The sequence below is a fragment of the Macrobrachium rosenbergii genome, chromosome 56 (assembly GCF_040412425.1).
Source record: "Macrobrachium rosenbergii isolate ZJJX-2024 chromosome 56, ASM4041242v1, whole genome shotgun sequence".
NCBI lineage: Eukaryota > Metazoa > Arthropoda > Malacostraca > Decapoda > Palaemonidae > Macrobrachium > Macrobrachium rosenbergii.
Genome location: NC_089796.1, coordinates 42,723,571 through 42,739,162, shown reverse-complemented (window position 1 = coordinate 42,739,162; position 15,592 = coordinate 42,723,571). Strand labels below are relative to the sequence as shown.

Below are 15,592 nucleotides of genomic sequence, written 5' to 3'. Positions count from 1 at the left end.
TTTTGTGCATTGAAGTTTGTGCGTCGTTCCAAACAAAGTATACCACAACAGATTTCGGGAAAAAAGGCACGTGGTGTTGACAAAATGTAGATCGCAGGCTGTTCGCTAAATCCCTGATTTTCAGCTGTGGGAAGTTCCCATTTTTTCAAGTAGCTTTTTCTTTCTCCTTGGCACTGTCACTTTCTTTGTTTCTCTTGGCATTGTCGCCTCAATTTTTTTTCTTCTCAGTGAAAGGGTTATATTCAGCTTCTCACAATGACGTTGTCTCACGGTTTCGAACAAGTGACGGCGAGCTTCTCGGCAGCATTTCTCGGGATGTCTTTAACGGGTTTGTTTATTTGCCTATTGCCTCTTGTTTACGCGAACCATGAAGGGTCACGACATTATTAAACTTCATTTCTAAGAGAGAGAGAGAGAGAGAGAGAGAGAGAGATTGCTCACGCAAATATCTGTTTTCATCTCACATGAATCGATTAGGTCAAGTCCTTTGTGTGTGGGAAATACCATAATTATTCAACGTCAGTTTCGAAACCCTCACTTTCTGTTTGGCCATTATGTAATGTTCAATACCGAATGCATGCAACTGTTGCTACCCAGACTTTGTAGCACCATTATACTCTCTCTCTCTCTCTCTCTCTCTCTCTCTCTCTCTCTCTCTCTCTCTCTCTCTCTCTCTCTTCATCTTTATCATCTTTATCATAAACGTGTTACATCATTCATATTATATAATTCACACACAAGTTATATACACACACACACACACACACACACACATATATATATATATATATATATATATATATATATATATATATATATATATATATATATATATATATATATATATATATATATATTCTTACGTGGGTCCTTCGGCTGATGAGTTTTTTTATTAATTACTGTGATTTATGTAGCCCTGTTCTACCTAAGACCCACATAATCCTGTCAGTTAAAGCTAAAAGTTGACCCAAAAAACAGACAATTACTTAATTGGATTAGGTCGCCAGTCAGAACTGTGTTATTGAGTAATTTGAATTGTTTCTGAAAAAAATTAATTACATCAAACCCATTCATTTCCCATATAGTCCCAACAAAAGAAAGAATGCTCTCTTATAAGTGAGGGAATTTACATGAGCCAAGTAGTCCTCTTTGGACACAGAAATATTTCCCTACTTCGGTTGAAACGCAAAGGGTGATTGTCTCGTAGCTCCCTCGTAAGCAATTCGAGTATTTTAAAAGGCTACTCCTCTTCCAAACAATGGTATGATCAGGTTCCAAGGCTTGCCTAAATTTTGCTTGTGCTTGACCTCTCCCTAATTCCTACTTACTGCAAGGGGGATATCTTATGCAACCTCAATAGGCAATAATACTTATTCATATACTAGACTTCATACAGGAATTATGGTTCCACCAGGATCTCTAGTCAGTGGCTGAGAAAGGGGGAAAAATGGAAATAGAAATACAGGCAAAGAAATACCAGTAGATCAACGAAATCTTGTCAATTCCAGTCTTACCTTCACGTAGGCTGCTTGTACACTGCAATGGACGCCCGGGATTTCTGGAACCACACGTTACGTCTATTCACTTAGTAAAAAAGACAGGAAGGGGACAAAGGAGAGAATTATCAGGAGCATTGACACGTGTGTGCTCTCTAAGTCAGTTGTGCTCTCTTTCTGACCCTAGGTCGGAATAGGGTCTCGGTGTTTTCGTGAACAGCGTTCCTTCAATAGCCTCCGGAGTTTGAAAATTGACAAAAACATCGCCGATACATAGTACAGAGGAAAATGAAGGCTTAAGGACGCCCTCACCAGAGGTGACATGGTGAAAATCTCCCTGTTGGATAGGTCTCTAATAATAACTTATAAGCCATTAGGAACTCCCCTTGTCTTTGTTAGGATTATACTCGTACTAAAATAATGCAGGGAGGTCGGACAGCAGAATATTTATAAAAATATATATATATATATTATATATATATACAAACCAGCAAATTCTCGCTATCGCTCACATTTGCTAATGTAATACTAAAACTCTGAAATGATTGTTTGTTTGTTTGTTTGAATACACACTTGGAGATTCGCGAGGCTGCAGCAGGACCCGAAGATGGCTGGACTCTTGAAGATTTGTTCATGAAGCCATGATAATCCAAAGGTTGTTTATGCAGCTCTTCAGGAGCTGAAGACGGCTTCACAGGATCCTGGAGTCGTGGAGACGTCTTCAAGAAGACATTATAATCCAATGGGCATTTCTCCAGGAATCCTTTAGGAGCTGAAGATAGCTTCTCAGGATCCTGGATTCTTTAAGTTTCTGATCTGCCTCAGTTTCAATTGTCTGCCCAAAGACAATCTGCTCTTGTTGTACATCAGTTTCTATGGTCCGTCTTTGTGCCTCCCTTTCTCTGTCAGCAGCCATTCTTTGTTCTTGCTGTTCATCAGTTTCTGTGGCCCGCGTTTGCACTTGCCTTTACCTCTCTGCAGCAGTAGTGCCTGCTGTTCTAGAATTACCCACTGAGTCCAATTTGAAATGAAAATAACAAAGCTCGGCCCAAAATCCTTTATTATATACCATTGGGTCACTTAATGTTGAAAATTTGGCACAGTTATTAAAATATTCTTGAAGACATATTAACAATTCCAGGATCCTTGGAAGCAGTCTTCAGCTCCTAAAGTATTCCTGGAGAAATGCCCATTGGATTATATTCTTAAAGACTCCAGGATCCTATGAAGCTGTCTTCAGCTCCTAAATGAATTCCTGTCTGATCCACTTCCCTTCAGGGAAGAAAACCAGAATCTGTCTTCGGAATCATTTCTTCCACCTCCTAGAGAAATGCCCATTGGATTATAACATCATCTTAAATCTTAGACTTCAGGATCCTTGAGCCTTCGGAATTTCCAGAAACCTTCGGACACACACACACGCAGAAAGGCAGCCAAGGGAATTGATATCATACACACACACACACACACACACACACACACACATATATATATATATATATATATATATATATATATATACATATATATATATATATATATATATATATGTGTGTGTGTGTGTGTGTGTGTGTGTCTACACATATATATGTAATATATATAGTATTTGTATTTTTATGTACATAATATATCTACATTATAATGTATGTGGCAACGCTCATACACGTATACAGTATGTATATATATATATATATATATATATATATATATATATATATATATATATATATATATATATATATATATATATATATATATATATATATATATATATCTGGAATTTTTAACACTTTCCAACAGGGCGCGTTTGAGAATGATACCTGGGCGCCATAGTGTTTGAGTTGAATATGTTAGGGCTCTTACAGGATCATTACTGATGAAATCGTGGCGTCTGTCACTTGTTGCACTTGTTGCTTATGTTTTGTAATTTGCTTTTTTTTTCTCTTACTTGCGTAAAGTTTCATACGAGTTCAAATATTTCCAAATATATAGGTAACATACTAGTTTTTATTAAAAATTTGGCTTATAATTAGATGTCCTTTTATTTTTAGATTCTTATTGTTGCACTTTAAATTGCTAACTTATATGTGGCTTTGCAATCTTTCCATCAGTTCAAGTGGTACTTAAGGGAAATTTATGTTTTAATGAGGGTAAACCTTCTTCGTACTGTCAAGGTCAGTCGAAGGTCATAAAAGTAACACTAAACGGGGCGGTTGTAACTGAACATTTCTTACGGGAGTAATATCGCAGAACTGCGACTTTTCTCTCCTCTTGGTTATACGCGTCCTTCACTGCCATTTTTGCGGCTTTCTCTCATATTTATATCGCTTCTGTTGCTCTCAACTTTCACTCATGGTACACTACAGGTTTCTGCTTTTTTCTGTAAGATGTTTTATATTCTTGAGTAGTGCTTTTAAGATATAAAAGGAAGATTTTTCTTTACCATTTTGTGTACGTAAAATGTGGTCACCAGCTAGACGGTAATTTAATATAGTATCGAATGAAAGTGTTGAATGTTTTATATATGTCGTTTATCCCACTCCCCTGCAAAAAGCAGTGCATGTGTAGTTCGACGTCTTTAATTACCAAAAACACGTACAGTAGTGTATAGAAATAAATGACAGTTGGTGAAAACTTCGAGAAGCAGAAGGTGCGGGACATCGATGTCCTTGACTTTATTTTGGTACACATTTATGTGTCATTGCTGTCACAAGGGCGTGATGCTGTATTGCAAGGACGCGAAAACTTGTAATAATACTCATGGTTTGCATTACAGTCGTTTAGATCACGATCTATGTATATTATTTTGAGAAATATTATGACTTACGAATAAGTGTATGTATATATATATATGTATATATACAAGTGTGTATATGTATATGTATATATATATATATATATATATATATATATATATATATATATATATATATATATATATATATATATATATATATATATATATATATATATATATATATAGAGAGAGAGAGAGAGAGAGAGAGAGAGAGAGAGAGAGAGAAAGAGAGACTATGTCTTTGGTCTGTTTTGGGTAATGCATCATCTGCGTTTCTGATGTCTTCATTTGATTTTGAAAGAAAAACTTTTATATATTGAACACTTTTCATGAACTCCAGTGGATAGTTTGTTAAGAATATCCTGGGTATTTCCTCGTCCAGAAGTAGTGATGAGTTCATCTGAGGTTCTTTAGTTGCTGGGATAAAAACGCTAGTATGATATCAAAATTCTCTCTCTCTCTCTCTCTCTCTCTCTCTCTCTCTCTCTCTCTCTCTCTCTCTCTCTCTCTCATATGAGGCTGACATAAAATATAAATTGTATGAGTGCCAAGTTGTTTGGACCCTACAAGTAATGGAAGAAGAATTTTTAAGCCTAGGACAAGTCGCTGCGACCTGCACTGTACACATTAGTAGAACTTTAGTAATTTTAAATCACTCGTATAGGGAGTATTTAGTAAGACCAAGAAATGGCTAATTTAATGTAACTTTTAAGAGAAGTGTGAAAGACTTAGTTCGTCATTGCAGTCCCAAGGTTAGTTGGTTGCATCACACTGGCTATTGATACATTGCATTATCGGTCCGCAAATGAATTGAGGTCGTGCGTGTCAGCAGTTTTTGTATGTCATGATTTGAGTCTCGGAATGCGACAGTGTTGTCACCAGGCACCCTGATTTCACCAGTAAAAGACAAACTTATTTATTCATAAATACAGTATCAGTTAGCTTGGGTATTTTAGCAAATATACACAGCTACGTAGCACCACCGAGTTTTGCACTTAGCATTGCGTCTTGTATGCTCAAGTGTTGTTCATGTTGGCCATTACAAGTGGTAGCTAAATTGGTGCACGTGCACATGAACACACACACCTATTTTAAGATGTGATAAGGTTCTGGTAATTGCGTCGTTCAAATTGCAAGCTCTCTCTCTCTCTCTCTCTCTCTCTCTCTCTCTCTCTCTCTCTCTCTCTGTTTGTCTTTGTATTTGTATTTGTTGGCTTCGCTTGATCTCTAGTGATCTCAATTGTAAAGTTTGCATTGAATTGTTTAAAATGGATTTGCTGTAGTTTATGAAAATTTTTCATTACCTTGCCTTTACTGGGTGACTGATATTCAGTTTTGAGAGATCGACAGGAGTTTAAAGGAACCAAGAGTCCTTTGTGTGCTTTAGTTACCAAGGTATTGAAATCTTCTTGAAACGCATCCACACTGTAAATTTAATAAGACCTTCTTTTGATTTTTTGCTTTAGTATCTTAAATGACTGGAACTTTGGAAATTACCATCATCGCCTTGCTGAAAAGCCTGTCTGTTATTTGGTTGTGTCCAGTGTATAGAATATTAGCCTTTCGGCGTGTTCTGAGGCTATACTGATCAATTTGGGATAAGATCGTATTTTGCTGTGCGTTTATTTCTTTGCTGTATGAGTTGCGGCGAGTTATACATTTAAAGAATATTAAATACGAACTTATGTTTTAAGGCTCTCAAGGAAATACAATAGCCGGTTTACTAATGTAATTTTTTTTCTTCTAACAGGTAAGAACTCGTTTCGTTTTCCCGAAGTCACTGCTGGAGTCGCACCAGTAAAAGAAAATGGTGAGTATAGCTGTTCGTAAGAAAATGGATCAGCTTTAGCTATTTTGTATGGATGACTATGATAAGTTTGTAGGTGCCGCCAACCCAAGATAGTCATTTATTTCTACCAATAAATTTGTCGCACGTTAGTCAGCTTTTTATTTTATAATTTAAGGAAGTAAAGCCATACATTTACATTTAATTGGTTAAAAAAACTCTCTCTCTCTCTCTCTCTCTCTCTCTCTCTCTCTCTCTCTCTCTCTCTCTCTCTCTCTCTCTCTCTCTCATATATATATATATATATATATATATATATATATATATATATATATATATATATATATATATATATATATAGATAGATAGATATAGATAAAATTCCAGAAGGAAAAGGAAACACGAGTGCTGTGGGGCCTTTCTACTGTCTGTCGTCCTTTACATAGTAGACTGCTAAGTAAAGGACGACAGACAGTCGAAAGACCTCGCAGCAATCCAATGTTTCCCTTTCATTCGTGGATTTTATATTTATTTATATGTTCATCACGTTCCATATTTTCGTTATTGAGTTACACACACACACACACACACACACACACACACACACACACACACACACACACACACACACACACACACACACACACACACATAATTTCCAGAACCAGAATATAGGGTAAATTAAAGTAAATTCATAGTTAATGTTTTATGTGAATTTTCATATACGGTTTGTTAATTGCGTTTTATTTGCTGCTGATTTGCTATGGAATTGGAAAGTCTAGACTCGTTTACAGCAGTAGTTAGCTAGTTGAAATGTACCAATAAAATTGTGTAAACTCGAAACTTGAACGCTGTAATTTGTTGATCATATGAGATACACTCGACAGTGAATCAGTTTGTACACTCGCGGATAGTCTAGTTGACCTCATCTTTCAGTCACACGAAACATTAAAAATATTAAAGATCAAAAGATACTAACACCAGATAAAGCCGAAGCCCCGGCTCATCTGAGAAATGTTGGATTCAAGTACCATTATCGCTCCAAGACAGCTTGGTATGATCAAATGGTTTGACTTGTAATTGAAAATGAATAGGATCATTTTAGACGTCACGTTTGTTCATGTTTTTTTTTTTTTATTTGAGTATGTTACTGGTATTTTGAAAATAATTTGTATTCGTCTAACTTCAACTGTATTTATCCATCTTGGTTAAAAGGTTTAAAATGGAAACGACTACTCAAATGTGTTGGTACCTCCTTTTGATATTTAAATGCTGAAATCGCTATTGTTAGTGGTGAGGCATTCCCTCTTTAATGGGAATTCCCAGATCATTTTTTCCTGTAATCCAGTGAAAAGAAACAAAGACTTATGTTCGTTCCGTTCTTTCGGCTTGGTTTCAATGTAAGATAGATTCTAAGTATTTGAATCTTAATTATTGGCCATCTGCTTATTTCGGTTCACTTTTTTGTTTTACGAATGTATACAGTACATTGAATAAGCATAAGCTGTGTGTGTATGTGAGAGAGAGAGAGAGCAAATAGTATGATGGAAGCTGCAGTAACCAAACCTCCTCTTGGGTTAACCACCAGAGAGAGCTATCTGCGGTAACCATACCCGTCAGGCTGTCATACTCTTGCATTTCTATTTCTGGTCACATGAAAAATACGATCTCATGAAATAAGAGCATTCAGCAGATTACTTTGACGGACTCTTCTTCAGTCAGTGTTTCATTGCTCTTGAAAAGATTTTTTTTTTCTTCCTTTTTTTGTGTAAATAACTTACCTTGAGTCGACACACGTCCAGCAATGAAAAAAGGTTTCATGCGATGAATAGACACGGTGCGTTATTGCGGACGTTATTCCACGAAGAGGCGGTGGAAAGCTCTTGTTTGATTTAATGCTCTGTGGAGGCGTGTTTGCATTCGGTGGATCATTGCTATTAAAGCCAGTAATTCAACTAGTAGCATTATTCCCTATTTCCAACGGCTTAGACCAACGCAACAGTAACCACTTATGAATAATCCTTGTACCCTTACTTATTGTGAAAATGAATTTCTTTTTTAATAATACCAACAACAGGAGACATTACTTCAACGAGAGATGACACAGACGTAGCAAAAATAAGATTACCAAGCCTTCTTAACGATGATTAATTTTGAAGAATGTTCAAAGGTTTATCGGCGAGGAACCTCGTTTCACTCATCCAGCAGGGACGCTTGAGCCCGCAGCAGTTCACCTTTGCTTGGTTATTTTGGACTAGGGGACTTCATTTGCAGTAAATAATCTCTTATGATTTTATGGGCATCGTTATCTTCTCGCTGTGTTTGTTGCGCGCTTTCAGTCAGCATGAACTTGCAAGGTGGTGCGCTCTCTCTCTCTCTCTCTCTCTCTCTCTCTCTCTCTCTCTCTCTCTCTCTCTGAACTGCAAGGTTCGCAGGAAAATATAAGCAAAACCTTCACGAAATCCACGTCTGTGATTCTTAACTTAGTTTTTCATACATGTTCATATGATTGCAAAAGCCTTTATAGAATTTGATTGTTCGTTTATGGAATTTTTCGTGTTACACTTTATTTTCATCGCAATTTGTAAATGTCAGGATCTCAGCGCTTATACTATCACTGTACTTATTAGTTATTAGAGCTATTGTCGGGTAAGTGAAGTAGAAGGATATTACTGTATATTTAATTTGGTTATTTCACTGGATGCATTTTGATAGCTTTACGGTAGGAAAGATGAGTTAGTATTGTTAATTGATATTATTCTCGATGCTTATTTGTCATTTCCATGAACTTCCAGTGATAATGTTGCGTGAATATTATGTTTTCTAATTGAACCTTTATCCTGGATACGTGCAAATCAAAAAATACATGCTGATATTTGTCCTCAAAAATAAATTAACAAATATGAGTCATTTGGCCTTTTCATGGTCACCAGACTGTTACATAAACTACTTGACGTCATACTTCGAACATCCATCCGTTGGACCGAATTTGTTTCATCTTGTGTCGCAAGGTCCCCCGTATAGAAATAGGATACCTCGAGATATAGGGATCGATGTTGTTGTATCTTATTACACCGGGGACGGTGCCTCATCATATAATGTTCCTTCCTTCATCTTATATAATTGAATATTATGTAGCAGTTAGGATATATGTTAGCCAAAATTTCTTTTACCTGTCTATTGTGACATCAACAGAAAATATGTATGCTTGTGTAAATTTTGCGAAAACAGTAACGAAGTAAGTTACAAAATCTCTGCGGGGTGAGGTTATGGCAATAAATGAGCCCTGGTTGGAAGAAGTGGAAATCAAATTAAAAGTGAAAAGGGATCAGGCAGACGCTTCTTTTATATTTGCACACAAAAGCGTAAGGCCTTCATTCATGAGCACGACCCTACAATAGACATAAAACCTTGATTTTAGGGGCTTTTTTTTTCTTCGGTGAGTTCACGTAATATTCGTAAGGTCATCACTTGAACGTGTCTTAGCGTTTAAATTTTAAGAAATACTTAAGTAATTGTAAACTAATTACTTATTTGGTATTTTTAGAACCTTTTAAACAAGTTGAAATGAGTCCTGGACATCTTTATTAATATCATGGTAGAATTTCCTTTTTTACTCTTACTGATGAAAATATCCTGATGACATGTGATGATAATGATGACACGGTGATGGGGTACCATTTTTGGACGCTGCGTATCATAATGTAGGTAATTTGAGGAACCATATCATTAATGTGAAAAATTATCCCGCCTGCGGTCGCTTGCGTAAGAGCTCTTTTCCAGGCTCTCTACGGCTGGATATCTGCCCTGTGTGTCCAGCGACAGGAGTTTTAATGTGAGTCGGGTTAGTTTTATTTGTTCGTTGGGTTCTCGGCTTCGTCACAGTTTATTCGGTATCTTTTAGGAGTAGCGCCTCCACCTACAAAATTCCCATTTTTGTGTTTCGTTTGCATTAGTCTGGCGATTATTGTTAGTTGGTTTACAAAGATTTAACAAATAATGATGCTTCCGTCGTTGAATAAATGATGTTTTGTGGATGATTCGGCCTAGCAGTTTGTCACATATTTCATGGTGTGAATGCTATCTTTTTCAGTGTAGGAATGAGGGGAGTACCTTTTGCTGAAAAGTTTGGAACTGCAATATAAAGGCTAACAAGGAATTGCACTTCAGGTGAATGTCTCCCATTAGCAGTGCGCCAACAAGTGACTCTGCTTCACTTTAGCCTTGAGCAATGGTTCTCTCGCCCTTTAGATCCATTTGCATCCCTTGGGGGACTCCTCTTAACTAGATTAGTTTTGTTGACAAGATTACTGAGAGAAATAGAGCTCTCGCAGAATACTGGGCAGATAGAAGGGTAGGGAAGGGATGGGGGTAGAAACAAGTCTACCGAATGGACTCGGTAAAGTCTCTTGAAGGATACGAGGGAAGTGGGTGTGGCTGGGGATGAGTAATTTGAAATAGATCTTCATTAAATGATAATTAAAGGATCATTGGCTGCGTTTGGTTGATTGCCTGTTGCTTAGATGCAATGTATGTTTCATTTATCGTAGGGTCAAAGGGTATTGGGACATTATGAATCTCTCTCTCTCTCTCTCTCTCTCTCTCTCTCTCTCTCTCTCTCTCTCTCTCTCTCTCTCTCTCTTTGGAAAAATGATCTTTTAACAGTCTTCAATCTCTTTGTTCTTTAGAGTTTGTAGACTTACTCGTAAGTATTCGTGGAAGTTTCTTGGGTTCTCTATCATTGCGATGTCTGGGTGAAATGCTGTGAAAGGTCCTTGGATGTGTTAATAGTTGACTTGTAAATGGAAGTCTTATTCACGTTTGCGTTTATGTTAATTAAAATACGGTGAAATAGCCTTGGTCGTGGAGCTGGTTACGGCTTGCATTGTGAAGTTGAGAGTTGCCTCGGGGAATTTTTTTTTTGTGGTAATGGTGGTGGTCTTTATGTATCAGATGACACGTCTACGGGCGTAGGTGACCTTAGGAGCCGTCGTTGCTGCTACTCTCTCTCTCTCTCTCTCTCTCTCTCTCTCTCTCTCTCTCTCTCTCTCATTGAATATCTTTGGAACTGGCTGAATTCACTTAGTCTGTTAAAAGCTCTCGTTCAGTTCTTTAAAATTTCGTACAGGCTTTGCCATGTAAACATGTGTCCGAAGACTGTGTGTTGTGTAGGTGAGATGGTTTCCCCCTCCTCCCCCACGGTTCAGATTGACCCTATATCTTGCCAAGTAATGAAAAAAGTGAAGACGTGCTTCTCTCTCGATTTTAATATTTCAAGATTTTAAATCTGAACGCAAACTTCTCAAACTGTTGTTGACTAGAAGAGACGTAGATGTAAATTTTGCATTAAGCTCCAATTCTTAGCTCTCTCTGTAAAGAAAAATTGCGTAATAGTATAGTAATTCTGTAATGTTATAGAAATTTTACAGAATAATAGAAACTTTACAGAATAATTCGTATGCATATGTGAGTGATCATATGGACGGAGTGTTGTTTCTTGGACACTTTTTTATTGTGATTGTCGTATTTTTTTTTTAATAAGTATGATCTCAGATTGCGGAAATGATTGTATCTAGATTCATTGGTTATAGTTTTCTTTAAAAGAAAACTATTGTGCCGGCTTTGTCTGTCCGTCCACCCTCAGATCTTAAAAACTACTGAGGCTAGAAGGCTGCAAATTGATATGTTGAATATCCACCCTCCAATCATCAAACGTACCACATTGCAGCCCCCTAGCCTCAGTAGTTTTTATTTTTATTCAAGGTTAAATTTAACCATAATCGTGCATCTGTCAACGATATAGGACAGGCCACCACCGGGCCGTGGTTAAAGATTCATGGGCCGCGGCTCATACAGCTTTATACCGAGACCACCGAAAGATAGATCAATTTTCGATGGCCTTGATTATACGCTGTACAGAAAACTCGATTGCGCTGAAGAAACTTCGGCGCATTTTTGCTTGTTTACGTTATTATCGGTTGTTCATCTGCGTTGTGTCCGGATAATTCCCACGTTCTGTTGAGGCGTCCCTCTTAATGTTTTCAGTTGACGTAGTCGTTTAAAGCGAAATGTGCTTTCACATGGACTGGTGGGCGGCGTTTTGTGCGTCTAAGAGTAATAATTGGATTCGTCATGAACTTCCTGTGTCTTCATCCTCATCATTCATTTTCAACGCTTGGACGTTTTCGATCTCATACATAAGTCATTATAGCTTTTCACGGGAGGTAATGTCTATTAATCTTATTAAATATATACACATCTGTATATATATATATAATATATATGTGTGTGTGTATATATATATACAGTGTATATATATATATTTGATATATATATATATATTTTATATATATATATATATATATATATATATATATATATATATATACATATATACATATATATATATATATATATATATATATATATATATATATATATATATATATATATATACATACAGTCATGTTTTATTGTTTTTTCGGATGATGGACAGACATCACTTCTTTCTCGTCGCGATAACATTCGACTGGTCGTGACGATTGCATAAAGGTATGAGTGGTACATCAAATGGCCCGGGAGAAAAGATGCGCGAAATGTTATGCAAAACCAGTTTGTGACTCGGTTGTTGCACGTGTAAGTATGCGTGCGTGTGCTCCTTCGGCCGGATCTGCCTTGCTCTTATGTTACAGTTCTGAATGAAAGTACGAAGAAAAGGCCCTTTTGTTTACAGTAGGAAAATCTTCTGTCGCCTAAGCACACACATTTTCAGTTGCGTGCTTTGTCATTTTATTAATGCTCATTAGGTAGAACATATTTTGGGATAAATATTTTGTGGATGCAATCAGATAGTTGTATGCCACGCGTTGGTAAATCTCCAGGCAAGCTTCTTGGGTTAATATTTCATTCACCGAATAACCTTGGAGGTCTAGATGTCTGGGGTTTGTCTGTTCTTTGGATTTAGAGGACGGTAAAGAGATACATAATGCTGTGCATTACTTATAATGGGTGTAAGTTATTCCCAAGTTATGATGAATTGGATATTAAACGGTATGTGGGGGTTATTTTTATACTTACACAGTGAGGATTATATACTGTCTTATTCTTGTTATGTTCTTAATATTGGTTACTCACATTTATTAACCATATACAGTTTGGTTCCCCTGAAGGGTTCAGTATATGAATGTTGAAAGTATTAGGCTGACTAGTGGGCTCCTGTTGTCATTGAAGAGACATTTCATTTCTGGTACATCAGGCATTTCCACTTCATCAGGTTTTTAAGGTAGGTTTATGAACCTGTCTCTCTGGTTTAGGTATCGGATATTGTGTTGAAAGCGGGTGGGGCTGTTTGGTTAGGGGGCCGGTGATCGAAGCTTCGATGCAAGTTTGTGTAACTGGCGCTCTTGGTGGAAGTAAAAGGAGGTTTGGTATTCACGCTGCCTGACGTGGGAGTCAGTACGACTGTTATTGTTGTTACCTCTGTGAAGAACTGGTGGTGAAGTTGCGTCTTACTGGAGGTGTTTTCAGAGGCTGGGTGCGTTCTTCTGGGAGGCCATGTAGTTTGAGGATGCTTCATCCTCTCTCCTTGGTGACCACTTGTCTCATCTTGATCTATTACTTTTCGCACACCTATTTCTTCATCGGCAACGCCCCTTTCCCACCAAGTAAGTAACTCGTCGGCATTCCTTGTTACCCTGTTTCGTTGAAAGTCATTTCGTTCGTCTGAAAAGATTCTTGGGGAAATCGGCCACCGACGTTTGCACTTCTCCCTCTTGATGTAGTGCCACTTCCTTCATTCTCTCTTTTGATGTAGTGTTACTTCTTTCATTCTCTCTTTTGATGTGTTACTTCTTTCATTCTGTCTTTTGATGTAGTGTTACTTCTTTCATTCTCTCTTTTGATGTAGTGTTACTTCTTTCACATTTCGTTGTAGGAAAGCTTCAATATAGGTATGTTTGAAGTACAATTCTGCACGCATGTTCAACTATGTTTATGCTCTCTAAGTTTGTTTGTATTCGTGTTCAGTGTGAATGTTTTTATACAAGTGTCTCGGATTTGCCTACCGTGTGCATTAATGTGTGCACTTACATCCATGTGTGTGTATATTAATTTGTTCTGGCATAATTAATGTAGTGTGGATGTACTGGTCAAGATGTGAAGTATAGTTTGCTAGTGTTGCTTGTACTGACGACAGCCAAGTTTCAAGAAGAGCTTAAGTTACCTCTGTGTCTGTTAGCTGCTAATAATTTTAAAAATGTTTTCGACAGTTGTTTTTATAGCATACGCTAATGCTGTTGAACTTTTGTTTTATTTTTTGAGTTGCCATTTTCCTCTCCCAAGTTCGCTTAGCTGTTCCTATGTTGTATCGCGAGGGGTTGGCAAATGTGTAGGGATTTTCTGTAACCTGAGTTGGAAATTCATACCCTTAATACGGATTTTAAACTCCCTGGATCGTGTCATATGTATTTAGGCTCTTATTTTTAGTCGTTGCTGTTTCTTTGCATTTTTAAGAAGTTGTTCTTAAAATATTTTTAAATTCTACAAAATAAAAGTTATTTTTATGTAATTTAAACAGACTTATCTATTTTAATACAGACAGATGGCTTTAGCATATTGTTCTTTTATGTAATTCTGTAATAGGATATTTTTTTGTGCAACTTGTACTCGAACTAATACGCTTTTCGCATTGTACAAGACTCAGACGAGAGTACAACAAGCTTATGCTGTTTTATTACTTGCTTTTCTGCACCTGTGCTGCTGGTCTTTAAATTTAGAATACGGGAGAAAATATTTTTGTCCCATTTTATAAACATTTTTGGGAAAGGTCGGCCATAGATTTCAGGTATGTTGTGCCTACGTGTAATCATAGAAATGTTTACATTTGTCCAGGAACCACTTAGTTAGAAATTTGGTCTGACGATTGCGGATTTGTGGCTTTTTTGTAATTTTATTCATTGATCTCAAGGGGCCCCGCATAAGTCATTGAAGTGTCAAGGAAAGCCCTAGAGTAAAGATTGAAATAGCGTGGATACCTCACGAGGAGGGGAGATGATAAGCAACGTGTTGCAGAGGAGGTCACGGAAATGGAAGTGCTATGGACATGAAGGAAAGAAGACCCCAACAGAAGATGGAGAGAGAGAGAGAGAGAGAGAGAGAGAGAGAGAGAGAGAGAGAGAGAGAGAGAGAGAGAGAGAGAGAGAGAGCGTTCAAGAACACATGAGAGACAGAGGAATAGACGAAAGGACACAAGATACAAACACCTGGGAAAGGATCATTAAATCCCGACTAGGGATTAAGCTGAGAGGACGATTGCCGATTTTCTGGGCTTCATGTATTTTATTTTTCCGGATATCTTACCCTTTAGTATAAAAAGTCTGTACTACCTTGCCCTATATAGGGCGGCTTGTTTAAGGTGTTATGTTTGGTAGAAGTGAATCGTCATATAGTAATATGTTCAGAAGCAAATGAAAGTATTCCACTCTTGAGCGGAATTTCATTGTTAACTCTCACTTC

The 15,592-nt window shown here is 37.2% G+C and overlaps 1 protein-coding gene across 30 annotated transcripts in view; it reads left to right on the top strand.

The window, feature by feature from the left end:
- Nucleotides 1–15,592, top strand: part of LOC136836475 (ensconsin-like) — a 652,260-nt gene that overhangs the window by 282,987 nt on the left and 353,681 nt on the right. Inside the window, exon 1 of one of the 30 annotated variants that reach the window (XM_067100768.1) lies at nt 13,632–13,743. The exons of the other annotated variants lie outside the window; for them this stretch is intronic. Coding sequence (XP_066956869.1) covers nt 13,647–13,743 — 97 coding nt within the window. The 5' untranslated portion in view covers nt 13,632–13,646. Of the gene's footprint in view, nt 1–13,631; nt 13,744–15,592 lie in introns of those variants that run through there. 30 annotated transcript variants of the gene reach the window in all.